This window comes from Phymastichus coffea, unplaced genomic scaffold (assembly GCF_024137745.1).
Source record: "Phymastichus coffea isolate CEN01 unplaced genomic scaffold, Cenicafe_Pcof_1.1 PCOF00005, whole genome shotgun sequence".
NCBI classification, from domain to species: domain Eukaryota; kingdom Metazoa; phylum Arthropoda; class Insecta; order Hymenoptera; family Eulophidae; genus Phymastichus; species Phymastichus coffea.
In genome coordinates, this window is record NW_026706816.1 from 6,195,841 (window position 1) to 6,223,155 (window position 27,315).

The 27,315-nt window shown below is 34.7% G+C and overlaps 2 protein-coding genes across 5 annotated transcripts in view; one reads left to right on the forward strand and one right to left on the reverse strand.

Annotated features, from left to right (window-relative positions):
• Positions 1-27,315, reverse strand: part of LOC131667483 (NAD(+) hydrolase sarm1) — an 836,900-nt gene that overhangs the window by 740,162 nt on the left and 69,423 nt on the right. The window lies entirely within an intron of this gene.
• On the forward strand, positions 23,517-24,251 carry LOC131667536 (ATP-dependent DNA helicase PIF1-like). The gene has a single exon (XM_058941007.1). It carries the CDS (start codon positions 23,517-23,519, stop codon positions 24,249-24,251), a length of 735 nt encoding a protein of 244 aa, XP_058796990.1.

Here is a 27,315-nt window from a genome sequence, read left to right on the forward strand (position 1 = left end):
CGCAAAAATAAATAAGTAACTTATACGCAAATATGAAATGAGAAAAAATGGTTGATGAAGCGAACGCAGAAAAATTACATTGCAAATTTCGTGAAAAAGTAGGAGAATAAACGCGATTTGACACAGTCGAAGGATAAAATTAAAATTAAGATTAAAATTAAAATTGTCTAGCGTGTAGATAGCGCTAGATGAAAATACAACAGTATTAAATTAAATAAAACAAAACAAGATGAAGTAAAATAAATATAAATTAAAATAAAATTAAAATTAAAATAGCCATCGTGATGACTAAGCGCAAGAACAAATTAGGTTAAGAGTAGTGATGCGGCGAAGAAATAAAACCGGCTATGAGGAGTCTCTCCGAGAAGATTCAAATATGTGGATTAACGGTAATAATTGTTGACACAGGTACTTAGCAGCAAAAATGTTGGAAATGTTGCATTAGGTGAAACGTGTAGTGTGTAGTGTGTAGAGTGTAGCGGTCCTGGTGTGGAGGCTGTATTGTTGTTTGCGTTCTTTGCAGAAGTGTATAGATCAAAACTCGTTAAACTTGGACATTTGATGAAGGTTATGTTGTAACCAGGCAGGCGGTTTATTTATCCACTGGCCAAAAAATTGACTAAAAGCCAAGAATTTTTAGCAGGAAGGGCAGTAGCCAGCTGGACGAACTCGCCTGCAAAAATATGCCGCTCGAGGAAATGGCAAAATTGAGAAAATGTTTATTAAGGAAGAGAGCCTTAAAGACCAGTGTGTCGTTATTCACCGAGAGAGAGAGAGAGAGGGGGCGCGCGAGCATTTAAATTAAGCAGTTACGCCTCAGCTATTTACGCGACATTACCGCCGAGTTGGTTTTTGCACTGTGTTTCGACGATATTAAAGTTTTTCCTGGGACAATTACGTGCGTGAGTGCAGCGGCATTACCGTGACAACAAACAGCAACAGTGCAGAAGCAGTATCAAAGCTGATTTGAGGCAGATTGAGGCAGCGCAGCTGATAAATAGGAGGCAGTGGTAGTTGATCTTATTCATCAACAATTATGGCTGATAACCGTAATTGCACCGCAGGGTAGGTGCACCTCCCGTTATTATTGCGTAACAAAATACATTTGGTATTTTGTCAACCGTGATAGCGATTTTTTGTATTCGCGCCGAGCGTTAGTTCGCGGTAAAATTCGAATCTTTTCTCTCTCTCTCTTTCTTACCGAATAATATATTACTGTAAAAATCCTGTTCGCTTGGGTTAGTGTTTCGGTCCAATAAAGACTCTAGTTTCCCTTTATTAATTAAAGTTAATTAATTGCATTCGCCGATTGCATCATTTAATTTCCCAGTAGCTTAAGCGATTTGTAAAAGACTTAGGTTTTAATCCGATTACATCTAGGGGATTAAGCGGATTAGGCGTAAAGTCGCCCACACCTAAGATTCATCGAGTGTCACAAGTCACGTGACTTAAGGTGAGTTCAACTCCGTTCGATAGAAAACACTTAAGCGAAATCATCTGACGTAAAGATGAATACACGTACAATCATACGTGTTTAACAGAGCGGCGGTTAGCTCTGCATCGTGGGAGTTTGTTCTTAAATAATTTTCTCATTTTTTCAGATAAAAAATAATATATATATATATATATATTCTTTATCTATCATCCCTTCCTCATCGACTTAATAAATATAAATATGTCTAAGATATTGTATATCCTCTTTTCTATTTAAGGTGTTTTTATGTAAGCCTATGTGCAACATTTCGGATATTCTGTGTTTTTTATAATTCTTTTCATAATCCAATATCTCTGTCCCAGTAAAATTCGTGTGAGAGAGTTGTTCTATGTGTAGCTACTACTGTATCTGAGTCATTATTTCTTTTTGTGTTCATTGAATCTAATTTTTAAGGATCACTTACTTTCATTTATGTAGACAGCTGAACATTGTTTGTAGTTAAAACTGTAGATAATATCAGTGTTGTCGAATAAATTAGATTTGTCTTTTCCTAAACATATGAACTCTTGTAATGGTTTTTGTAATAAAGAGATAGGAGTAATATCATGTTTTTTTAACACAGAAGAACATTTTTTAAAGATGTTACAATTATTTGGAATAGCGACTGTAGGTAGTTTTATTCCATTTCTCGACTTAAAATTGATCAGAAATAATAATAAAATAGAATTTGACTGGTTTAGAATAACAACACAAGCTGACAACGTTGCTGAATATAATTAGAATTAAGTGAATTTCTATCTCTCACTATTTCCATCCTTTCCATTATTACAAAATTTATCATTTAAGATATTTATTTACTTTAGCTCAATAACGATGATTAAGTATATCATAGAAACTCTGGCAATAATTGAATAATAAATTGCCAATGATATGCGGTATCTCTATTAATCCACAAACAAACATAATATAGGAATTTAGTGTACACTGACTGCTGTCCAAGAAGTATTGTGATTACCTTTGAATAACCGCACGCAAGTCATATAAAAAATAAAACGTTCCCAACCGTCGGAATCCGATTTTTCGGAAATTGAGATATGTTATAGCTAACAAAATTACAAAAGACCCTATTCCTTCCAAAAAAAAGTGATGAATTGAGGGTGAAGACATTTTATTCGTGATCTCATTGTCTGAGAGTTGGTCATGCGGGAGTGTGCATGCGTCTATTGAGTTGATGTGTGTGAGTACGTGTGTAGTAAAGTGAAAGTGTCACTGACCACTGCGCTGGTAAATATTTGACTGGTTTTGAAAAGTTACTTTGTATTTAAATTATATATATATTGTGACGGTAAACGTCATATTAGCGCTAATAGTCTAACCTAGTGGCTGCCCGCGGGGGCAGCACCTACCGGGAGACGAAAAACGTAATGAAAGAATTTGGCACGCGACGAGGCGGAACGCACGCGATTGAAAATGAACCAGTAGAGGATTAACTACCGATACGGAGAGCCGCAAGTGAAGGATCGGCCATCGACACGCTTGGCCAAAAGTGCAGGACTATCTACCGATACGGAGAGCCGCATATCAGAATAACTACCGATCGCAAAGCCGTGCCGCATAACCTTCTGACCTTGTGCCGAGTGTTCCTGGGAGCGCAAAGACAGATCAGCTACGAGGATTGAGGGGAGATAGTTGACGGAACCGAGTGTGTACGAGTGTGTGCGTGAGTGGTGAGTTTCGCCATCGAGGGCGAAACTGCGAGCGAGAGACACCGCAACCGACAATCGGACAGTGCACAAAGACAACGTGCTGTACGGGATCTCCCTTCCCCCCTTGCAATCCGTGCGAGAGCTGAAATAAAAAGGTAAGCTGGCCAGCTTAATTTCACGACCGTGATATAATTGCTAAACAATAATCCCTCGACTCGATGAAAAGCGTGCATGCAATATCTTGGCTAACAAAGAGCGGCGAGCGTTCCGACACTGTATATTGTTGTCGTGCGAGCGCGTTATGTAAACGTAAACACGCGGGCCGAATGTAATGTAACATTCAGAAGTAATAAAGAGTTTTCGTCTGTGATATTAACCAGTACTTTTGACGTGTTTATTTCGTATTCGTAGATAGTTGGTTGACTGACACCTGTTCCCTCTTGCTCTCCGACTTCCGTATTGAACATAGGTAATTATGTGCGTTTTTCAATACGATTATGCGGATAAAATTAATTAAACGGTACCCATCCCGTTACACATATATATATATATTGTTGTAAAAAGAATATATATATATATATTCTTTTTACAACAATTCTCATCCTTCCTTAAAAATATGATATATTACTTATATTATACGGACTTATCGTCACGTTTACATGTGTGACAGCAAAAAGTGTCGCCCTAATCAGTGATCGCCCTAATGTGTGAGAGTGTTAATTGGACTATAGTTCTATGACCGCATGATGCATGCATAGTTAGTTACATTTTGACGTTGAAGCTGAGATTTTTTATCTATTGTCATCAGGTAATTTTGAATTCTTTTTAAACATATTTTGAAGAAATTAAGTAATTTTATTATATAATTTGTATTAATAATGCTTATTTTTTAAATGTATGCGATGATGATACTTACAAAAAATATGTAATTATCAGATAGGTTACATGCACACGTGATTGATTTTTATAATTGTGCTTTTCAAACTCATTGAAATCCGTTTAATATCTAATTACATCACGTAATTTAGACGTATCCAATAATCTTTTATAACAATTCAATGATTATAAGCTTAGTTGTTTTATACTTAAATGTAGTAGTTACAATAAACCTCAAATTGAGAATATATATATTTAAACAATTACTTCTGAGATAGTAGTAAATCATGTGTCATTCTAAATGCGAAATGGAAATTCAGTGCTTTGGCAAAGAGGGAGAGATAGAGAGTGTTAGGGGTGAGTATGAGGAATAATAATGATTTGTTAAACTCGATATTTATACAGACTTGTATTTATTTTAATTCGAATTGACAAACAGATTTTCGCGTGGCTAGCAGCGACTGAAGAGCGACTTGCTCGTTTGAGTCCAAATCTTATTCTGGTCATCGATGCCTGGTTGATGCGGCATGGTTCACGCCCCCGCTTCCCCTTCTGCCCCGCTCTGTCTTCCACTTTCTCGTTGTTTTCCTCTCGTTGATGTTCTGTCTCTCTCTCTCTCTTGCCAGCCTGTTAGCCTAGGGAGCCTCTGTGCTGGCCCTATCTATCTATTTTATGACGACCCGACAATATTCGGAAACCTCTGGTAAGACCATCGGCTTCCCGTGGGATCTAACGACCTCCAGGGACTCATCCCACGGAATAGTATAGTGGTATCTGGCGACGATAGGCAGACCTTGCGCACGCCTGCGGTTATTGGCGAGAGTAAGATTTAAGAGCCATGCTGAAATAAGAAAGCTCAAACTGATAAGGCGCTTTTTTTGTCGCTGCTTAGCCTTACAATTTTCGGCAATTTATTTTACATATGTTCGGTGTCTGTCCTACACGTTTACAATTTCCCCGGCTTTCTTCGCTCCTCTTTTTGCGACGAACAAAACAGAACAAACCGACAAAAAACGAGAGTAGATACAAGTAATTTATTTGACTAGATCGGTCAGCGTCGATGCGGCACACCTGAAGTACAGATGTGGCCCGCCGACCCTGTCGTACGGCTAACGGCGGGACGCCGGGACCATTTCTTTACTCGCGCTCGCCCGCTTGTTGTCTCGCCATTACGTTTCCTCCCTCTTTCTTAAAGATAGAAAGAGAGAGGAAGAGAGAGAGAGAGAGAGATGCGGAGTGATGTTCGACCATCGTTTACAGAGAGATAGAAAGAGAGAGAAAGAGAAAAATCAACTGTTCAAGATTTATTCATTACTTTTTTTTAACTACAGTTATGCCAAACAATATCATGAATGATTGTAAAGCTATGGATAGAGATAAGGAGAATGATGTTTTGCCATTTACATGGGATGAAGATTTTGATGAAATGAGGGACAAGGATGAGACTACGTAAGCATTAATTGAAATATTTGTACGAATTACGCATATCTAAATTACTTTTTTTTACAGTGAATTAGTGGGATATGTTGATGAGGTCTATGCTCCTACTCTCTTTGGCAGCAAAGCCAAATACGATCTTTTCAAGTTTATGCTCAACAACGGCTGTTCAAAAAGGATTGTTTGCTTGATCTGGGGTAAAAGTCTAATACAGAAATATGTAGATAAAATTACAATTGGAAGAGTAAGTTGAATTCAGTTACACATTTTTTTCTGAAAAAATTGTATTATTAAAACTAAATATTTATATATACAATATATATGTATATATAATTACAGATTGTTCACATTGAAGGAGCTGTAACTAAAGCTGATGCCTTAAATTATTACAAGGAAGCTAACAACCACGTTCCTTTTGAATTATTAATTAAAGAAGGGACAGTCATTGAATATCTTGGCCAACGTAACATTGACAATGTTCAATAGAATGTTCAAATTCAAAATAATAGTTAGTGATATTGGAAAAGTTAAGGGATTAGTTTGTGAGTATATTAATTTTTTTGGTTTTCTGAGAATATAATAATAAACGGTATAAAAATTCATTTATACAATGTATATTTTTTTGCACGCATAGAAGGAAATATTAAAATTAAATTTTTCAAGACGGAACTAAAATACAAGAGTGGGATTTATGGCTGCCGTACTATTACTCATGGAGAATCGAAGGTCACTGTACATATCAGCATTTATACAGAATTGAATTTTGAAAAAGGAGTGCGTGTAAAAATGATAGGAGAAATTGATATGTCACGTATATATAATGTATAATAAAAAAAATATTGCTTTCACTATATAAAAATTAATAATAATTATTTGAAATTTTAAACAGGAGGACCTATTATTATAAAATGTAGAAATGCGAATTCTATTATTGAAGTGGAAGGAGCTCCAAACATGCAAGTTGCAGCAGTTTCACGTGGAGTAAAAACCCCTAAAAGAGGGCTGCAGTAATCAAAATTTATTTGATTATTTTTTTTTCATTTTTTTAAACGTTCATTCATTAGAATTCTTTTCATTCAATTATTTATGACACATCTCAGAATTTTTAATATATAATAACTTATTTATATTATATTTAAGTGCTAAAAAATATTCTTTGTGAATAGGAATTAATTTATCATTTTTATGTAACTTTTACTTAACGATACCAATGAGTAGACTGAACATAATGTTATTTAAATACAGTTAGACGTATAGATTAATCAAGATTAAGACAAGTGAGATTATGATTTTAATATATGGAACGTTTATTTTGAAAGTGGTGTAAGTCCATTTTTGAGAAAAATGAGCTATCACGTAATTCATGCTTAATTTTATGTAATTTTTTTATATATAACTAGTCCGTGTTTAATTTCTCAAAAAAATCCCATGTTTTGTACAACTTAAAATCGGTCGGTAAATGAAATTGCATAATCATCGATTATGAAAGTGGTGTAAGTCCAATTGACTGGAGTAGGTGGCATAGCAGATGGATACCGATCAGTGTTTTGTTATTTGTCATTTACTTTATACTAGCTGTGTCCCGCGGTTTCACCCGCGGACGATTTGCATTGTTTCCCCTCCGTGTTTCCACTACTCGTAAGTTAAAAGATAGATATTAAAAAATTAGAGAAATGTATTAGAAAATGCACAGCGCATAACCTGTGAGAAGAAAATAAATACGACAAGGCTGTATGACTCCGTATCTTTGCCCGTATTTTGGCGAATTAAAAAAACAACAGTAGTGCCATCTTTTTGCAGAAAAATCCGCAATTTTATTACGATTTTTCTAATTTTATATTATTTAGGAGTTGAATTTTTAAATAAAATGTAGCCTATGTACTATTCCAATTCATACTCTAGCTGTGTATTAAATTTAAAACCAATCTATTGCGTACTTTTGGCGACACCTTTACCCAAAAAAAAAACTTACAAACTTTCAGACTTATAATATTTATAGGATTACGTGTGATATTACGTGTCAAAAGATGCTAATTTAGGTTAGTTATTCTATTTTTTTGTTAAAATGGCTAACTTCATATTAACATCAGATAGTGATATAGATAAAAACAAATGGTAAACCACTATTATCTTAAAACAACTGCAAATATTTATTTTATTTAATTATAAATAAATTCACACAGACATAAAGCCCATGAATATAAACAGAAGAATAATCTTAGATTCAGAGGATGAAAATAATTCCGCTAGGAACAACAAATTAACGAATCAAACAAAGAGAACAAGAATTATAGAGGTAGAATCTTCATCAGATGAAGATACTGTTATTGAGAACACGGATTCTGCAGAACAAAATAAAGAATAATATTTGCAACAAATAAACAAAATTAAGCGAAATAATAGACAAAAGTAGGAAAATTCATTCCTGCAAAACAATTTGAATCCAAAAATTGTAATTGTTCAAAGAAATGTATAGAACGTATTAATGAAGCACAACGCATGGAAATTTTTGATAAGTTCTGGAATATAGGTGATTTTAATAAGCAAAATGTATTTTTATATGGTAGTGTTCAACGAAAATCTGTCAATAGAAGATGGCCTCGAAATAATTCGGGCACTAAAAGAGTATATGTTTATAAATTTTACCTAGTCACTTCTGGTGGAAACATTTTAGTATGTAAGAAGTTTATTATTAATACTTTCCAAATATCTACTGGACGAATTGATCGTATCCTAAAATCGCATGAGAACATTCCGAATGACATGCGTGGAAAAATGGATGGCTCTTACAGAAGAACTAGTGAGCTACTGACGAATACAGTGATAGACAACATAAAAAGCTTTCCGGCATTTGAAAGTCATTACACACGATCGTAAAATCCAGAACGAATGTTCTTAAATCCGGAATTAAATATAAGAAAAATGTATAGTTTATATTTGGAAAAATGCAAGGAAAACAACTTGTGCTCAGTTAATGAATGGACTTATAGGAAAATCTTTAAACGAGATTTTAAGTTACGCTTACATTTGCCACGTAAAGATACCTGTGCGAAATGCGATATCCTAAACATGAAAATTAAAACTACAACTGATGACGACGACAAAATGATTCTTGTAGAAAGACATGACGTTCACTTGCAAAATGCTGAATTATCAAGAAAAGCATTACAAGAGGATAAAATTCTAGCATCAGAAAATCCAGATAAATACTTTGCTTTCACTTTTGATTTAAAAAAAGCCTTACCATACCCGAAATTGTCTGTCTCAATCGCATATTACAAACGAAATATGTACGTCTTAAACGAGGGTTTTCACAATTTACATAATAATAAAGTTAATATGTACGTGTGGAACGAAACCATTGCCTCTAGAGGATCGCAAGAGGTGGTTTCATGCTGTTTGAAGCACTTAGAAAATGTAACGACCCAAAGCCATGTTATTGCCTACAGTGACATGTGTACTCGGCAAAATCGAAATTTACAAATGGCATTGATGTGGTTGAAAATTGTCCAGTCGGAAAACAGCATTGAGATAATTGACCACAAATTTTTACTCTCGGGGCATTCATATCTTCCGAACGATGCAGATTTTGGCATCATAGAAATGGCATTGAGAAAAATGAATTTTGTGTACACACCACAAGATTACTATAATGTAATAGCGCAATGTAGAAAACAGGATAAATTTATTTTATATGAAATAAAACGGGAGAATTTCATTTCAACAAAAAATCTCCAAAATGCAATTAAAAAACAGATCAAAAAAAATACTAATGGGGAACAGGTCAATTGGTTGCAAATATGTTGGTTGAGGTTCCTCAAAATTGCACCATATACAATTTTTTATAAAACAACGATGACGAACGCAGAATTTAAAATTATCAATTTATTACCTCTACGTCCTGGAAGACCGTTAAAATTTGAAAAAATCGTCCTGGAGCCTTTGTACCAAAATGCCAGACCTATTACGTACGAAAAATATAAAGACATGAAGCAGCTACTACCCTATATACCTCCGGTGCATCATGCATATTTTGAAATACTACCACATGCAGAGAATAAGTAAATTCTTGTAATCAGTATTTTGTAATGACAATATAATTGCCGTCTAAAATAAAATTTTATGTGTTGTTATGCGTATTTGTAAACAAAATTATATTAAAATGAAGTATATTTTAAGCGATATTTGATTTTTCAAAATTGAAATTAAAAGATTTTTACAATTGTCTAATTTTGAAAGTGGTGTAAGTCCATTTACAGCACATAAATAAGTTATCGTAGTCTAATTAGCCAAAAACAAACTTATATAAACAAATTAAATGTTGATTAAACAATAGAAACAATGCCAGACCTCATATGATTTGCCTGTATTTTTAAATTAACAAATATAGTAACCTTTAATTTTCTAGAAACAAAAGAAAATGGACTTACACCACTTTCAAAATAAACGGTCCATATAGACTAAATGTAAAATTCTTAACAAAAGGAAAAAAAATATCAAGTAACGTTTCATATTTTGTTCAAAACTTAAAATTTTTTTCGGCTGATAATTTTTTTTTTAATTCAACTTATCAGGAAAATTTGATTAATATGAGATGTGTTTCGAATTAATATTTTAACATACTTTGTAATTCTTTTTAAGTTAGTATTATGCATCAAAATTGTTTTGCATAAAATATTTATTGTTACTACTGTGACGGGAAACGTCAAATTAGCGCTGAGAACCTAATTTAATTGCTGTCTGGGAGGGCAGCACCTGCCGGAAGGACAAAATTCGTAACGAAGGAATTCGGCACGCGAGCAGACGGAACGCGCGCGATTGAAACCGAAACAGTGAAGCTTCGACTATCGTTGAGTACACCCGCTTTCGCTATCTCTATCACCAATCTACGAGCCATCAACATCAACACGCTAGAGCAGCAACAGCCAGTCGTCCGTGATCGTAGCCGCCCAGGTGCCATCCAGCTACCAGTTCGAGGCCAGGACGAGAGTGTGTGTGAGGTTTCGCCATCGAGGGCGAAACCATATCCGTGCGCGCGTGTTCGCGACCGGCAACAAACAATTAAAAACTGTTCCGCGCTGTGCGGTTTGTCTGTGCTTCCTTCGATCGCCTGCAATAATAAGGTAAGCTGGCCAGCTTAATTTCGCGATCGCGGTTGCATGATTAATTATTAATTTCCGACATTCGAAGCGTGCATGCGGCGACTCTAATAACAAAGAGCAGCGAGCGTCCCGGCAAAACGTGTTGTCGATGAGCGAGCGTCAATGTAAACAAACGCGCGGGCCGACTTTGTGTAGTATTTGAATGGCAATAAAAGGCTCCGTCCGTGTTATTAACAAGTATTTTTCGACTCGCTCTTTTCATATAGCTTCCACTCAATTTCCCAGATTAGAGGACTTACTGGTTGACTGACGCACGTTTCCACATGCTCTCCGATTTATGTATTGAGCATAAATAATTACGCGCGTCCTTTTAGTATAATTGCGCAAATAAAATAATTAAACGGTTTTACCCCGTTACACTACATTCGAATAAAAATATTTTCAAAGCCCTATTTTTCCTGATCACATTCTTTATCAAATATATTTCTCTTGCATGAATTTAATTCTAATTCAAGTAAACGTAAAATTCAATATTTAAAGATTTCACCATCATTGGCATTAACAAGATTGCTTTTGATCAATAGCAAACGCTATTGCCATGATTATTTCTTTTTTTATTATTTCAAAAAACAAATACTTTCAAAAAAACTCACACTGATAAATGCCAATAGAGATCATAGCGAGTCATCAATTCAATAAATTATAATGTACTCACGACGCCCTCAATCGTTTGAAATTGAATTTTTTTATCATCAATTCACATTCCACTTTATTAACCTATAAAAGTAGATCACATAGACGATACAAATGAGTTGTAACATACAAACGAGACGAGTGATAAATATATCATCTTCAGTTATGGTGAATATAATTATGGTATGGTGTACTCATTTCTTTTATCAAAATATTCAATTTCAATATTATAAGTACAAAATTGTACATTTTGATGTAATCATCTTTTTATATTTTTCATTTAGCTAATCATAGTTAAAACGTCATTATAAATATCATTTCAGGTTCTTCATTGAACATTTATATATTCAATAAATATTACTCACTGTAAAAATCAACAGCAGCTATGTATATAATATAGATTTACAAGTTATTATTTAACCTCATTTGCATTTGTATTGGTTATCAACTATGTAACCTCCATTGAAAATACTGAATGTTTTTATATGAGCAGCTGTATATCTGGTAATCATATTTATTGTAACGCACATTTTAGTTAAGATGGCTTATTCAACTGCAATTGAAATCAAGTTCATTTGTAAATATTACTTAATAGTCTTTGCATTCGCATTGGTTGTTATTATAAGCCATACTAAACTGTTTTTCAAGTAAATTTAAATAAATGATAGAGCATATCTACATATATTTGGCAATGCATACTGTTCGCTTTTAGTAAACTACATAATTTAATATCTTCATGAAAGCATACAAAAAGAATACACATATACATATATTCAAATTTCTGATACACTGTGTTCAATTATCATGTTTGTTTCATATGAACATTAGAAATGTTTGAAATTCTTTTGATGTTAGAGGTTTTTATTTAAGTTTTTAGTATTTACAGCTAATATATAAGTCATTAATTTTCAATGTATTTTTAAACGGTTAAGCTAATATCTATCTGTTTTAATTATAATATTATATATTATATAGTATAATATTATTCATCTTTTTAGGTTCCACAGCTGCAAATTGTGAATTGCAAAAACAACAAATTCTATTTACAATACATTTCTTTCTAAGTGTGTGACGGTAAACGTCAAATTAGCGCTAATTGCCTAACCTAGTGGCTGCCTGCGGGGGCAGCACTTACCGGGAGACGAAAAATGTAACGACGGAATTCGGCACGCGAGCAGACGGAACGCACACGATTGAAAACGAACCGAGGTTCGCGACCTAATTGCCCGTACGTGTCCCAGAGTTCAACAAATAGTTGTTATCGAGCTACACGGAGTGCAGGCCTGAGCCAGCTAAAGAGCGTTGTCCCTGCGGCATCAAGAGTGTGTGTGTGTGAGGTTTCGCCATCGAGGGCGAAACCACGTGCGCGCGAATTCCCGATCCGCGACATAGAACAGACGGACTTTCCCGCATTGAGAGTGCGGATCGTTCCCTTCGTCTTCGTACTATACGTCTGCAGAATAAAGGTAAGCTGGCCAGCCTAATCTCGCGACCGTGATTACATGCATGATAACTAATTTTCCGTATTCGAAGCGAAGCGTGCATGTAATAGCTCTGCTAACAAAGAGCGGCGAGCGATCCGACACCGTATGTTGACGTCGTGCGAGCGCCACTGTAAACATAAACACGCGGGCCAATTCTAGTGTAACATTCAGAGAGGACAATAAAGAGTTTTCGTTCGTGATATTAACCAGTACTTTCGACGTGTTTATTCCGTATTGATTCCACTCCTGTAGATTTGTTGGTTGACTGACACCCGTTCCCTCTTACTCTCCGACTTTCGTATTCGATATAGGTGATTACGCGCACCCATCTACGCGATCGTCCGAATAAAATAATTAAACGGTAGCAACCCCGTTACAAGTGAAGAAAAAAATCATTTTTTGGATTGTAGATACTAAAAATTATATTCTATTCCGTTGCATTGTTGTTTTTTATGGTTCGTATCTTTATTCCGAAATACTAAAATTAATTAAATTATTGTATTTTTCATTATTATATCTATTTTTTTTAGGTTCTACATTTACACAAAGTATACATTATTAGATCAAGTTTTCGTGAAATTTAAGTATTATAATACCCGGCATTAATATTACTTTTTAATGTGTGTATGTACTGTAATTGATTATAACTTGAATAATGTTATAGTTTTTTATTTACATAGTAACTGTTTTGTTTACGTATAAATATATTTTATTTTAACTTAACCAAACTAAACCAAGCATTATATCAAATTTCAAAACCTAACCAAGCCAAATATTATACTAAACAAACAATAATTAAAATAACATAAAAGCCAAAACGACATTGATACTATTTTACATTGATATTATTTTACATTACTATATTTTACATTATTCCTTTTCTCTTTGAGATTCCTTTTTTTTTCTTCGCAAACCTTATTTTGCTGTGCAAAGTTCTCTTCAGTTATAAGCTACATCACCGATAATCAAGTCCGAGGAGGGTGCTTAGCAATTGCAGTTTAACTGCTACTACTTATCAACCTTATTTTCATTGTCTAATATTACATTATTTTTTATGTGTTTATTTGTTGTTCGAATAATTATTTTTCACACATAACTTTTAAAATACGGGTCGACGAAAACGCACAGATGAAGAAGCAGAGAGAGCACAACGACAAAGGCGAATAAAAGAAACAGAAGGTCAACGTCGTAGGTGACAAATTGATCGCCAACGTATTACTGATGGTAATCAAATTTCAGAAGTAAATGTAGTTGAACAAGATTACTTAGGATTGATGAACATATCATGCCAACATTGTCAAGCAAAGCACTTCAAAGATGAAAAAGTTTCCAATAAAGGACTATCTTTTAATGACTGTTGTGATTATGGATCAGTAATATTAGATCCATTTTCTGATTTCCCATCTGAACTTATTAATTTATTCAGTGGAGAATATGAAAAATCATCGATTTTCTTTGTTACGTGACGCTTCATTGTATTATAATTGTATTTTGTCAAATAATATCTCGGACCCGAGATTTCCGTTCGGACATAGTATAATCAGCAGTATTCGTGTGCGCGACTCGGTGGGAACGTGCGGCAGAGGCTGATTCACGCTGCGGCAGCATGCTGCGACGGCATGCTTCGGTTAGCGTGCTTAGCTAGGTAAGACGAGCCGATACGAGAAGCGTAAACGTTTAAAGTATATGTGCGAGAGAGAGACGGAATGCGAGGGAAAAAAGATATATAATGAACCGGCGAAAACAACGAAGCAATCCTCAGTTAGTCAGGAGTGAGCGCTCAACCAAGAAGCCTGCAATCTATAACTTAAGAGTTTGAAAATATAAGAGTTATAACCAAATATTCGAAGTACCGAGTACACTATTTCTAAAAATTCTGTGTAAACAAAAATCGTAGCAATATTCACTTATTGCCTATTGGAATATTATTGGACAAAAAGAAAAGAAATATATATATATATATATATATATATATATAGGACCAGTTAAACAAACCGAATTCAAAAGGAGTGATTGCCCACATAACGAACCAAACAATATTTCGGACCAGAACAACAGAGTGAGTACTTCCGGCCTCTATTCTCGATAAACCGAAATCTTTTCCTTATTGTTTTTTTTATCTCTCTCTCTCTTCACTTCAATACTACTTACCGTATTCAAGGTTCCCCTTTTGGTGAATCCATTTGTTTGCGTACCGGGACCAGGTGTGTAAGCACAACCGACCGCGCATTTTTGAATATTTATTTAATAAATCGCGAACTAGATAGTAGCGCGATATTGTTACTAGACGTGTTATCTGATGTATCAAAATATATATAAATTTATCCAACGTACCCGTGTAAGTTCATTTTAATAAACAAGCGAGCCCCCCCCCCCTTTCTTTCCCATTACTCTCGCTTACCGCTCGCGCGGACGAACCTCGGATATTATCGGCAAAAACGCGATTCATTCGCTGACACGGTCGGGGTACCGTACTGAAGGTTTAATTCGCCCGAGTCAGGACCACTCGGAGCTAAAAACGGTCTAACACGTTGTCGTTTTGAAAAAACATCAAAACTGTCACGTAACATTCTTGGATCGTATACGTAATTATAATAATTCTTTATCTTTCGCTTCATTCAATGCTAAATTAGTCAATTTTCAAACCCGTAGATCAGGTCCATATTGTTTCAAAATTCATGGACAAATATATTATCAAATGAATACAGCTCTTTATCCAAGCGATGATGAAAATCCGTTGTATGGTCAACTTTTTATAATTGATCAAAACGAAGCTGTCGATTATCGAATTCATCAAAATGCACTTACAGATTATGATTTAATGTCAACTTTAGATTGTATAATTCGTAATAATAATATTTATGCGAAATCTTATGAAATGATGAAAGAAGAAATACGCGTACAACAATTACTTACAGATATCAGAAATGATACATCGTCTTCAGAATTACATTTGTCATTTTCAATAAAACCTGGACAAGATGTACGTAGATATAACTTTCAACGAGTGAATGAAGTTGCTGCAATATTTTCAACAACTGCTGATGGTGATATAACTGAATCATATATCACAATAAGAAATAAAAATACAAAAATCTTAGAGTTTGTTAGTTCTATGGATCCTAATGTAGAACCATGGATTTATCCTTTATTTTACCCATATGGTACGCGCGGTTGGCATCAGGACATGCATCGCCAGAAACCAGAATCTTAGGATCATACGTTTAGATTATACAAAATATCGGGTAGCTATTAGAGAAAATGAATTCAATCCTATTATAAGAGGACGTAGACTATTCCAACAATGGGTCGTAGATAGTTATATAAAAATTGAAAGAGATAGAATTGAATATTGCAAGAATCATTAAAAAGAAATACGAGCTGATACGTACAAAGGTTTACACGATCACATGAGGAATTGTGCAAATGATGTTAATGGACGTGTAGGTAAAACTGTGATTCTTCCTTCAACATTTACAGGCTCGCCTAGGTATATGCAACAATGTTACTAAGATGCTATGGCTATTGTAAATGAGACAGGAAAACCTGATATATTTCTCACAATAACATGTAACCTAAATTGGCCAGAAATATCTGAAAACTTATTGTTAGGTCAACAAACCGCTGACAGGCCTGATTTAGTAGCCAGAGTATTTGATTTGAAAAAAGATAATTTGCTTAACGTTGTCGTAAAAAACAATTCTTCGGAAAAGTTGTATCTTACGTAGATTTAATTGAATTTCAGAAAAGAGGATTATCTCACATGCATTTATTAATTACATTAGAGCAAGGCTACAAAATTACCACAATCGATATAATTGATAAATTTATATCAGCTGAAATACCAATAAAATTACAACATCCACGTTTATGTGATATCGTTATAAGAAACATGATTCATGGACCTTGCGGTAACTGGTGCATGAAAAAAGGCAAATGTTCACAAAATTTTCCTAAGGAATTTCGACCACACACTACTATGGATGAAAATGGTTATCCATATTATCGTCGAACAAATACCGGATCTGTTTATGAAGGTTCTAATGGGCATACAATTGATAACCGATGGGTAGTTCCATATTGTGCTGAATTATCACTTATTTTCGATTGCCATATTAATGTGGAAATTGTTTAAAGTATTACAGCTATTAAATATTTATACAAATATATATATATATATATATATATAAAGGTCACGACGCCGCTACAGTTGTCATTAGACAAGCAGAGAATAGTGATATTATAGAACAAGATGAATGCCGTAATTTTATTGAAATCCGTTATGTCGGTCCTGTGGAAGCATGTAATCGAATTTTTAGTAAAACATTGCAAGATAAAAGTCACAGCGTTATAAGATTACCAGTACATTTGCCTAATGAACAAACAATCACAATTATGCAGAATGAAGAAGATGCAACATTATTATCAAGTTTAAATAATTCCAGTAGTATGTTACTTGATTCTTTTATTTTAAATGCAAATAATGAAACAGCACGACAATATTATTATACAGAAATCCCAAAATATTATACATACAAGAAAACAAAAGTTAATAGTCAACTTACTTCATCGTGGGTAACTAGAAAAAGGTATTTTAATTGTATAGGTCGCATGTTTTCAATAAGCCCAACACAATTAGAACTATTCCATTTAAGATTATTATTACTATACAGGGTGTCCTATTTTAAAGGAACCACTCCGAAATTTTCAACGGTTGGCGTTGTAAAAAAAATTGTTCAGACAACAGCTGTTTGGGACAATGGGGGCAACCTTTCTGTGAAATCCGATTTGACCTTGAGATTCATTTTCAAGGTCATTTGAAGGTCAAAATCATTTTTTGAATAGGAACCCATATTATTGATCCCGGATTCGGAAAGAGCGGGAAATTCTACGTTTAGATAACGTATTATGTGTGGGGTGCAGTTAACCCCCCCCCCCCGCCTAAGGTCATGTAGGGGTCAAATTTATGATTTTCTTCATCTATGCACAGGGATGATCGGGCAAGGGTAAGGTTAATTGTAATAACCCAATAACTCGATAACCCAAATAACTCAATAATCCAATAACCCGATGAACCCAATAATTCAATAACCCCAATATCCCAAAAAAATTGTAGGGTCAAACAACAGTGACCTTGAGCTTAAACTTCAGGTTAATTTTCAAAGTCAACTTCATGTATTCAAAGCCTTCATGAGAAGTGTCATTTTCCATTTTGTGGGATAACATGTTATTTCCATTCTTTTTTCTGGTGTGATTCCGGACAAGCCTACAAAGTTTCAACTAAAATGTTTAATAACACTTTTTTAGTATTGTTTATGACAATAGTGATTCACGAACAGTCCTTCTCAGGATAGTTCAAGTGTAATTTTCTTACAAGTAACCCTACCCAAGTGTCACTCACCGATTTTAACCAAACTTGTCACATCGTTAGAGCACTAAAAAATATTGAACCCGTGTTTTTTTATTTTGGCCGAATCCACTGTTAAGGGGTAGAAACCATCCCTATCAACCCCTAAGCAGGCTAACTCACCTAGCCCTGGGTAGAGCGAGTTTCATCAGCTGCTTTTCTGTAAGAAAATTAAGATCATAACTACTGATAGGCCAACACAAACTTAACCTTGATATATCTTATCCTAAAAAACCCGTTAAATCCTCATAAATCAACCCTATCAACCCCTAAGCAGGCTAACCTACCTAGCCCTGGGTAGAGCGAGTTTCATCAGCTGCTTTTCTGTAAAAAAATTAAGATCATAACCACTGATAGGCCAACACAACCTGAACCTTGATGTACCTCATCCGCACAAATCCGCACAATCCTCATAAACCGCCCCTATCAATTTCCAAGTATTAAAATGCTTCTATCTTTCAATACATAAAAAATATAAAAAACTTAATTTAAATTAACCTTTAAGGTGTACTATCCTAAAGCTTCAGTTTGGTACACTGTGGATGTATTTACGGTCTCTTTTACAATTCGTATCTTGATTTAATTTTCTATTTTATTAAATTTAAATATATTTTATATTTTATTAAATATAATATTTTTTAACAAAAGTAAATTTTTCTGGAAATATGACAAACATTTTTTTATTAAAGTATAAATATTATATTTAGAGATTTACAAGATCAAAAGTGAATTTTTCACACATTTTTCAATTTTACATCCGGGTATTTTAGTCCTGTATGTACCTTCAGGGTTAAGTTTACGCGCAATCAGATGATATTAATTGATTCTAAGGAATAATATCGAAACGTCAACCTTAAGCATCATTAAAAATACCTATACCAACTAAAAACAGAACATAATTTAAATTTATCTACTATCATTTTTTATATCAACTTATAAGAAATAAATTCAAAGAGAAACAGAAGAACCGTGTGGAATAAATAATTTGATAACTTACGAGTATCTTTTTCTTTCTTTTTATTCAATAATAATTCAAATAGCCCACCATGCTGATGAACCGAAAAATTTTTTTGAATTTATTGTATTCTGCATTTAATGACCCAGCATATAATATCCAAAGTCAAATAACAGATGAAGAACGATCTTTTGCTTCGTATTTAACAGACCTAATAAAAGTTTCATCGAATACTAAAATTTTTGTTGAAAATTACGAAACTTTATGTTACTATGATGATAGCGTAGAAGCTAATGCTATAAGCGTGGAAGATGAAGTAGAAGAAGATTTCGATGACTATGAAGAAAAAGAAATTTCTGACCAATCAGAGGATGTCGATTTGGATTATAAACAACGAGCAGTTACTTTTTGGCGTAAAAGTAGTACTAAAAAAAGGAGAAGTTTGGATTCAGTAAAGAAAAATTTTAAGATAGTAAAACATAAGAGAATGTACAGATGGGAAAAAGAAATAGAAGAAGGAGGATCCAGATTAGAAAAGTTACGCAATATTTCAAAATACGTTTTACAGCAATTCAATAATGCTACTGAAAATCGTTTACCTGTTCATGATATCGATTTAAAAAGATGGGGGTTATTGGCAAAAGAAAGTGTACAATTAGCTTCAAAATATTTTAAAGCGTCGCCAAAATGGGTGCATAATTTTAAAGTGAAACATGGAATAGTTTCAAGAAAAATTAATAAGTTTGTTACTACTGCACAGTTGACAAATCAATACGAATTGAAACAAGCAGCTTCTGAATTTGTAGACGAGGTATGGTCAGAAGTAGAAGCAAGAGGTAATAAAAATCTTTATAATTCTGACCAATCAGGGTTTAATCTAGAGGTTCCGTACTTTATCAATCATAGGCACCCAAAAAGTAGAATGTCTAGCACAGTCGATAAATTCTTTAACACATAGTTATACAATTCAGCCAATCGTTTCAGCAGATGGAAAACTACACTCACCTTTGTTAATAGTTTTAAAAGAACCTGATGGTAAATTTGGACCATTGGTACAATCTACTATTTATAAAGCAGATAATATTTATGTTTTACCTTCAAAATCAGGAAAACTAACATCTGATATTGTAACTGAATGGTTTAAAAACGTTTTTTTACTTGCAGTTGATACGGATAGTTTGTTAATTTTAGATTCTTGGACTGGACAAAATGAAAAAGTGTTTGAAAAATTGGATACAGGTATGAAAAATATTCAAATTAAAACTATACCTGCTGGAACGACGGGAATGATACAGCCTTTAGATGTCTATGGATTTAGACCTTGGAAAAATTTTGTAAAAAACTTTTCAGATATAGTTATGTTGTACAATTTTAGCATTAACTTACATATACGTAATAACATTTTAAAATTACAATCTCTTACGCATAACCAGTTTTCTTCACCACGATTTATAAACATGTTCAAATATGGATGGTACAAAAGTGGTTACGTACTTGAAAAACCAAATAGTTGGCAAACCCCTGTTCAGTATTGTTTTCAACATACTAATGTTAAATGCCACTTTTGTATGCTATTTGGGATTATCACATGTGCATGGTGCACCAAATGTCTTTGAATAAACCACTTTTTTGCTCTTGACAATGTCGATAAACCACACTATTGTAAGCAATACGTTAATTCCACATAAATATTAAAATAATAATAGTAATTTCATTATGAATATTTTATATTTTAAATAATAGTACATTTTTTATTGTTTCGTGTTACTTTTGTCTTCACTAATTTTATGATATTTAAACGAACTCCACTTACTATAAAAAATCTTTTAAAATTCCAAACGGCCCTTTTCATGGCCAAATGATGTGCAAAATCCGATCGATAACCTCCACGCGGTGCACATTAGGTCACGCTAATGTCGACGGTTCTTCAAAAAGTAATTTCAAATCACAGTTACTGTTATTCTCAAAATATTTGAGGTCAAAAGATTTTTTTCAACTTTTTAAACCTTAAAAAAAATACAAAGATAATACAAGAAAAGTATAGTCGTTGTTACAAAAAAAAGCTTGCGAATGAACATTTTATTTGAAGAGAATTCCAACGAGTTGGCTGCGGTCTTATTTATTTCTATGAAATTTACAGGTTTTAACTCATTTTTTATACAAAAGTTTTATTACAAAGTAAAATTTTGTTGACCTTTCTCTGGTTATGATCTTTATTTTCCTATAGAAAAGCAGCTGATGAAACTCGCTCTACCCAGGGCTAGGTGAGTTAGCCTGCTTAGGGGTTGATAGGGATGGTGTATAAGGGATATAGTGATTTGTGGGGATCGGTTATATCAGGTTATAAATGGGTTAGCCTATCCGGGTTGAGAAGTTAACTTTCTTGTGAAAAAATAATTAATCAAACTCGCTCTACCCAGAGTTAGGTGGGTTAGCCTGGTTAGGGGTTATTAGGGGTGGTTTCTACCCCTTAACAGTGGATTCGGCCAAAATAAAAAAACACGGGTTCAATATTTTTTAGTGCTCTAACGATGTGCCAAGTTTGGTTAAAATCGGTGAGTGACACTTGGGTAGGGTTACTTGTTAGTTAACTTAAAAGGAGGGATGCCGAACAACGATGATCCACGAATTCTCGTCGTTTTAGCAATGGTTGATTTGGATCATCATATCTCGTTGCGTGAAATTCAGAGATGTACTGGAATCCCAAGATCAACACCCGCTAGATTTTTGCGGCTGTGCAGATTTCATCCGTATCACATAACTTTGACTCAAGTTTGGTGCGGTATAATAAATAGTTATCTCGTAGGACCTTATTTTTTCGATGGGAATGTCAACGGCGCAGCATATCTTGATTTCCTGCAGAATGAATTACCAGAATTATTGGAAGATGTGGACTTGGAAATCAGAAGACGATTATGGCTTCAACAGGATGGTGCACCGTATCATCGCTCACTAATGGTTCGTCACTTCTTGAACCAACGATACCGAAGACGATGGATAGGCATTGGTAGTGACGTTACTGAGTGGTGTCCAAGATCACCAGATCTGACAAGTCCAGATTTCCTTTTATGGGGCTTTTTGAAAAATGTTGTTTATGCACAGCAACCAACAACACGGCAAGATATGATGCAACGCATCATACAAGCTTGCAAGCTATTCCGCGTCACGTTTTGATGTCCACAGTTGAAAATTTTGAACGTAGAATTCAACACTGCATAAATTTGAATGGGGGTATTTTTGAACATCTTATGAGATAAATGTTGTGTTACAATCTTGACCATAACTCTATCTGTAGTTAACGTCTTGTCTTGATCGGCTGAGCATTCCCACCTTGCCTTCATTAGCTGAGTAATCAATACCTTGCCTTCATTGGCTGGGTAATCGATACCTTACCTTCATTGGCTGGGTAATCAATACCTTGTCTCCATTGGCTGGGTAATCGATACCTTACCTTCATTGGCTGGGTAATCAATACCTTGCCTTAATTGCTAGGTAATCGATACCTTACCTTCACTGGCTGGGTAATCAATACCTTATTAACCTCACCCTAGCCCCGGTGGGATGGGGGGGGGGGGGGTGAACCGCTTCCTCAACATAATACTTTATCTAAACGTAGAAATTCCTGCTCTTTTCGAATCCGGGATAAAAAATGAGGGTCCTTATTCAAAATATCTCTTGGTTATTGGTTTATTGGGGTTATTGGGTTATGGCCTGTTCAGAAATAAATAATATTTTGATTAAGGAAGGAAAAAGTATTGCTGACTTCCCATCAATGGACCAAAATTTAATGATTGACATTATCGATAATTATGACAATTATATTGGAAATCATCGATTACAAATTGGCAATCAACAATATGAAAAATTAAATGATGAACAAAAAAAATAGTTGATAATATTCTTAAAGCATTGCGTTCAGATAATTACATTGGCTCTACTTGCTTTTATACAGATGGACAAGGGGGATCTGGGAAAACTTTTATTTATACTACTATTTTTAATCTATTAATGTCAGAGAATATTAAATGTTCAACAATGGCATACACTGGAATTGCCGCAATATAACTACCTAATGCAAAGACAGTACATAAAACTTTTGGCTTACCAGTTCCAATGCTTATGATTCATCTTCAAATATTAAAATACAATCTAATGAAGGCATGATTTTAAAAGATGCTAAACTATTTATTTGGGATGAGGCTTCTATAGCTCCCAGATATGCTTTAGAAATTGTAAATAGAACATTACAATTTATAATGAATAATGATCAACCATTTGGTGGTAAAATAATGGTTTTAGGTGGCGATTTTAGACAATTGCTTCCGATTAAAGTCAATGGATCGCGCAATGAAATACTAAATTTATCTATTAAAAACTCACAGTTATAGACATTATTTTCATTATTTCATTTGAAAACTAACATGAGAGTTTTACCAAATGAAATTGATTTTGCTAAATATTTGTTAGATGTTGGTAATGGAGCATTAAATGATCATGATAATAATATTAAGCTTCCTCAACAATGTATATTACCGCCAAATAAATGTATTGTTCAAAACATTTTCGGCAATTTAATAGAAGAGAAAAAATTTGATGAAATTAGTCATTGTGCAATTTTATCTGCCAGAAATGCTGATGTAGATGAAATTAATAATAGAGTCACTAATTTGTTAGATAAAAGTACAGAACATATTTACACGGGCATAGATAGCACTGAAAATTGTGATAATGGTCATATGGAAGAAGTACTTTTACCAAAATATCTCAACACAATGAACCCTCCTAACTTCCCTCCTCATCGATTGCGTTTACGAAAATTTTGCATAGTGATGTTGATCAGAAATATTAGTCTTGATGAAGGATTGTGTAATGGAACAAAATTACAAGTACTTGATTTTTCTAATCATTTATTAAAATGTAAAATATTGACAAGCGACAAGCGCAATAACATTGTATTTCTCAATCGAATTACGTTGTATTGTGAAAATCAATATCCACTTACGTTTAAAAGACGACAGTTTCCAATTCGATTGGCTTTTGCTATAACTATTAATAAATCTCAAGGACAAACTTTCGATAAAATTGGTATTGATCTTCGAAGAGATGTTTTTAATCATGGTCAACTTTATGTTGCCATGTCTAGAGTGAGATTGTAGGATTCATTAAAAATTTATCTAGGTAATCAAAGATGATTCCTTAGATAAAAATTATGTTTATAAAGAATTGTATCATTAATATTTCAATTAATATTTTTATTATATACAAGTATATATAATGTATGTTCATGTCATTAGATTTGAGCGCGCGAAGCGCGCTATGATGTTCAAGTTTGTTTTATCAGCGAAAAAAGCTTCGTTTATCATCAATTGTAGTTTACATAGAAATGAAGATTATCATTATTTCATGGCAGTATTTTCATATTGGCTCAAGTTGCCTCATAAAATACGTACACATATATATTACTTTTGCGAAATCAGTTTTTTAGTGAATTTATATTAATACCATAATAATCGAATTTCATAAGCAATAATAGTAATATTGGTTGAATATAATAACTTAAAAACAAAATTCACTATAGCTATTTCAAACTTCAAAAATTCACGTGATTTTGAGTTAAAAAAATTAAAATCTAAGGTCTATAGTTTGTCCTCAGACGACGTAGGGAGTCGCAACCCCTGTAGATGAACTCTATATATATACATATTGTAACAAGAATTCCTTATTTCGCGAGTTAAATCACACGGGCGGAGCGTCATCAGCTGCGAGGCGATGTAAGCCGCTAACAATGTTTAAAATTATATAGTTCCGGTACTTTACGTTTGGATGATATAAATGTATTTATGATGATAAAAATCTCGGCTTCATGTTTCAGTCGAATCGATTAATTACTTTTATTTTTCATCCTCAGCACATATACAATATCAGTCATAAATTTTGGAAAATTTTGTGAAAGAAAAGCCATTCTTTAAACAAAAATATCTCTGATTCTATTGATCACAGAATCAAATTAAAAAAGGTAAAAATAAAGCAAACTGTGTAGCAATGCATTACTATTAAAACCGGCTACCGCATTTACCGGCGACCGCCACGTGGCCGCATAAATAATTTATACTGCCGTCCCACAAATCCGATACACGGTGTTTTATATGAATTGGCCCATCCATGCCCACAAAAACAAAGTTAGAAGCCAGTGACGCGATCGCACAGCAGGCGAAAAGAACGAGACCGGTCGACATGAAAAAGTAAATCAAGGAGCGTGCACACATTACTAAACAATGACACCACCGTGAAACCAAAAAACAGTGATAATTTGCGACAGCCCGAATGATACGCACTGGTCAGTGGAAAACCGGAGAATTTTTCACCCGCATATCGACCATACGACTGCAGAAAAACAAGAATCCGAGAGAAACAGTAGAAATATACGATGAAAACACGAGGCGGCCGAGTCCACACACACACGAAAACGCATGCCGACACTCGCGGAAAATGGACAAACAAGCGAAAAAAGCCGAGAAAACTTATGCACAACATACTTATACTCCATACACTCTCGCCTGGCGCCCAGGGTCGCCCAGCCACTGGAATCACCGCTGCATTAGATGAAGACGAGCAACTGGTGGTTAATGACGACACCCTGAGCGCTACGCTGCTACTATGTAGAGAAAACTCTTAGTTCTCTACTCAGACACACATACACACATATACACAATGGATGCACGTGACTGGAAGGACGATCGAGCACTCCAGGAAGCGAAAACTAACACTGGTACCGAGAGCGAAGGGCGCGTAAACAAGCAGCAGCGGCCATTTTGATGCAACAAGTAAGGTTGAATCAGGGAGTAAGAGAGAAGGAGACCCAATTCCATATACGAGAAGTGGGACGTTTCCACCGGCGAAGATCGCCAGACTCACTCATCGGAATAGCTGACACTAGCTCGCGTCAGACTCCTATAGCAAGCGCCATTCGTTCAGGTGTAGCATACGCCATGCGTAGCAGGTTGACTTTATCTATCGTTCTGTGTCAACTAACATGCAACAACGTATATGAAATTATGCTTCAAAACTGTGCTTAATGATGATGACGATATGATTTGAGTTGAGTTGACATACTACTGTGGGCAAAAAGTAAGGTGAATTTTCAATTTGAACTTCGCGGGCTTAACATTTCGGGCTAGTTCTTTTTTTCTTGAGTTGGTAAGACTGCGAATGACATCTGGGACAAATTTCATGTCAATGTCATCATCAGTAATATATTTACGCTTGTGTTTACCAAACGACCAAGAGTGCATGTTTCGATTTTTACAATGTCTGATTTAATTGAGCAAAGAAGTGCCATCAAATTTTGTTTGCGGAATGAAATTTCGGCTGCGGAAACGTTGAGGATGTTGCGGAAGGCCTTTGGTGATTCTACCATGTCGCAGAAAAATGTTTATAAGTGGTACAAAGACTTCAAAGAGGGTCGAGAACGTGTTGATGACTTGGAGCGCTCCGGACGACCATCGACGTCAACAGATGACCAACACGTCAATAAAGTGAAGGAATTAGTGCTCGAAAATCGTCGGTTGACTGTTAGAGACCTTACTGATATGATCGGAATATCAGAAGGATCTGTGAAAACAATTTTGAAAGACCATTTGGGCCTACGAAAAGTCAAATCTCATTTGGTACCGAAAACGCTCAATTTCTTGCAAAAAAGTCGCCGCGTTGATGTGTGTGAAACAATGCTTTCTGACTATCAGGACAAGCTCAAATGCATGATTACGGGAGATGAGACTTGCATTTATGCTTACGACCCTGAAACAACCGACCAATCAAGCGAATATCGTGCTAAAGGCGAGGCCAGACCGAAAAGAGCACGTCAAAGTCGTTCAAAAATCAAGGTCATGATGACAGTTTTCTTCGATTTTCGTGGTGTGGTGCACTATGAATTCCTTCAACCCGGCCAAACTGTTAATAAGGAATATTATTTGAGCGTTATGCGTCGTTTGCGTGAAGCAATTCGTCTAAAAAGACCAGAATTATGGGCCAACAACTCTTGGTTTTTGCATCACGATAATGCACCATCTCACACTGCACTCGTTCTTCGTGACCATTTCGCCAAAAATTCGACGCATATCGTTCCGCAACCACCGTATTCGCCTGATTTGGCTCCGTGTGACTTCTGGCTATTTCCAAAACTCAAGAGACCACTCCAGGGACCGCGTTTCGAGTCGATTG

Coding starts and splice junctions, on each gene's coding strand:
- LOC131667536 (XM_058941007.1), top strand. CDS start 23,517: ATGAGAGTTTTACCAAATGAAATTGATTTTGCTAAATATTTGTTAGAT.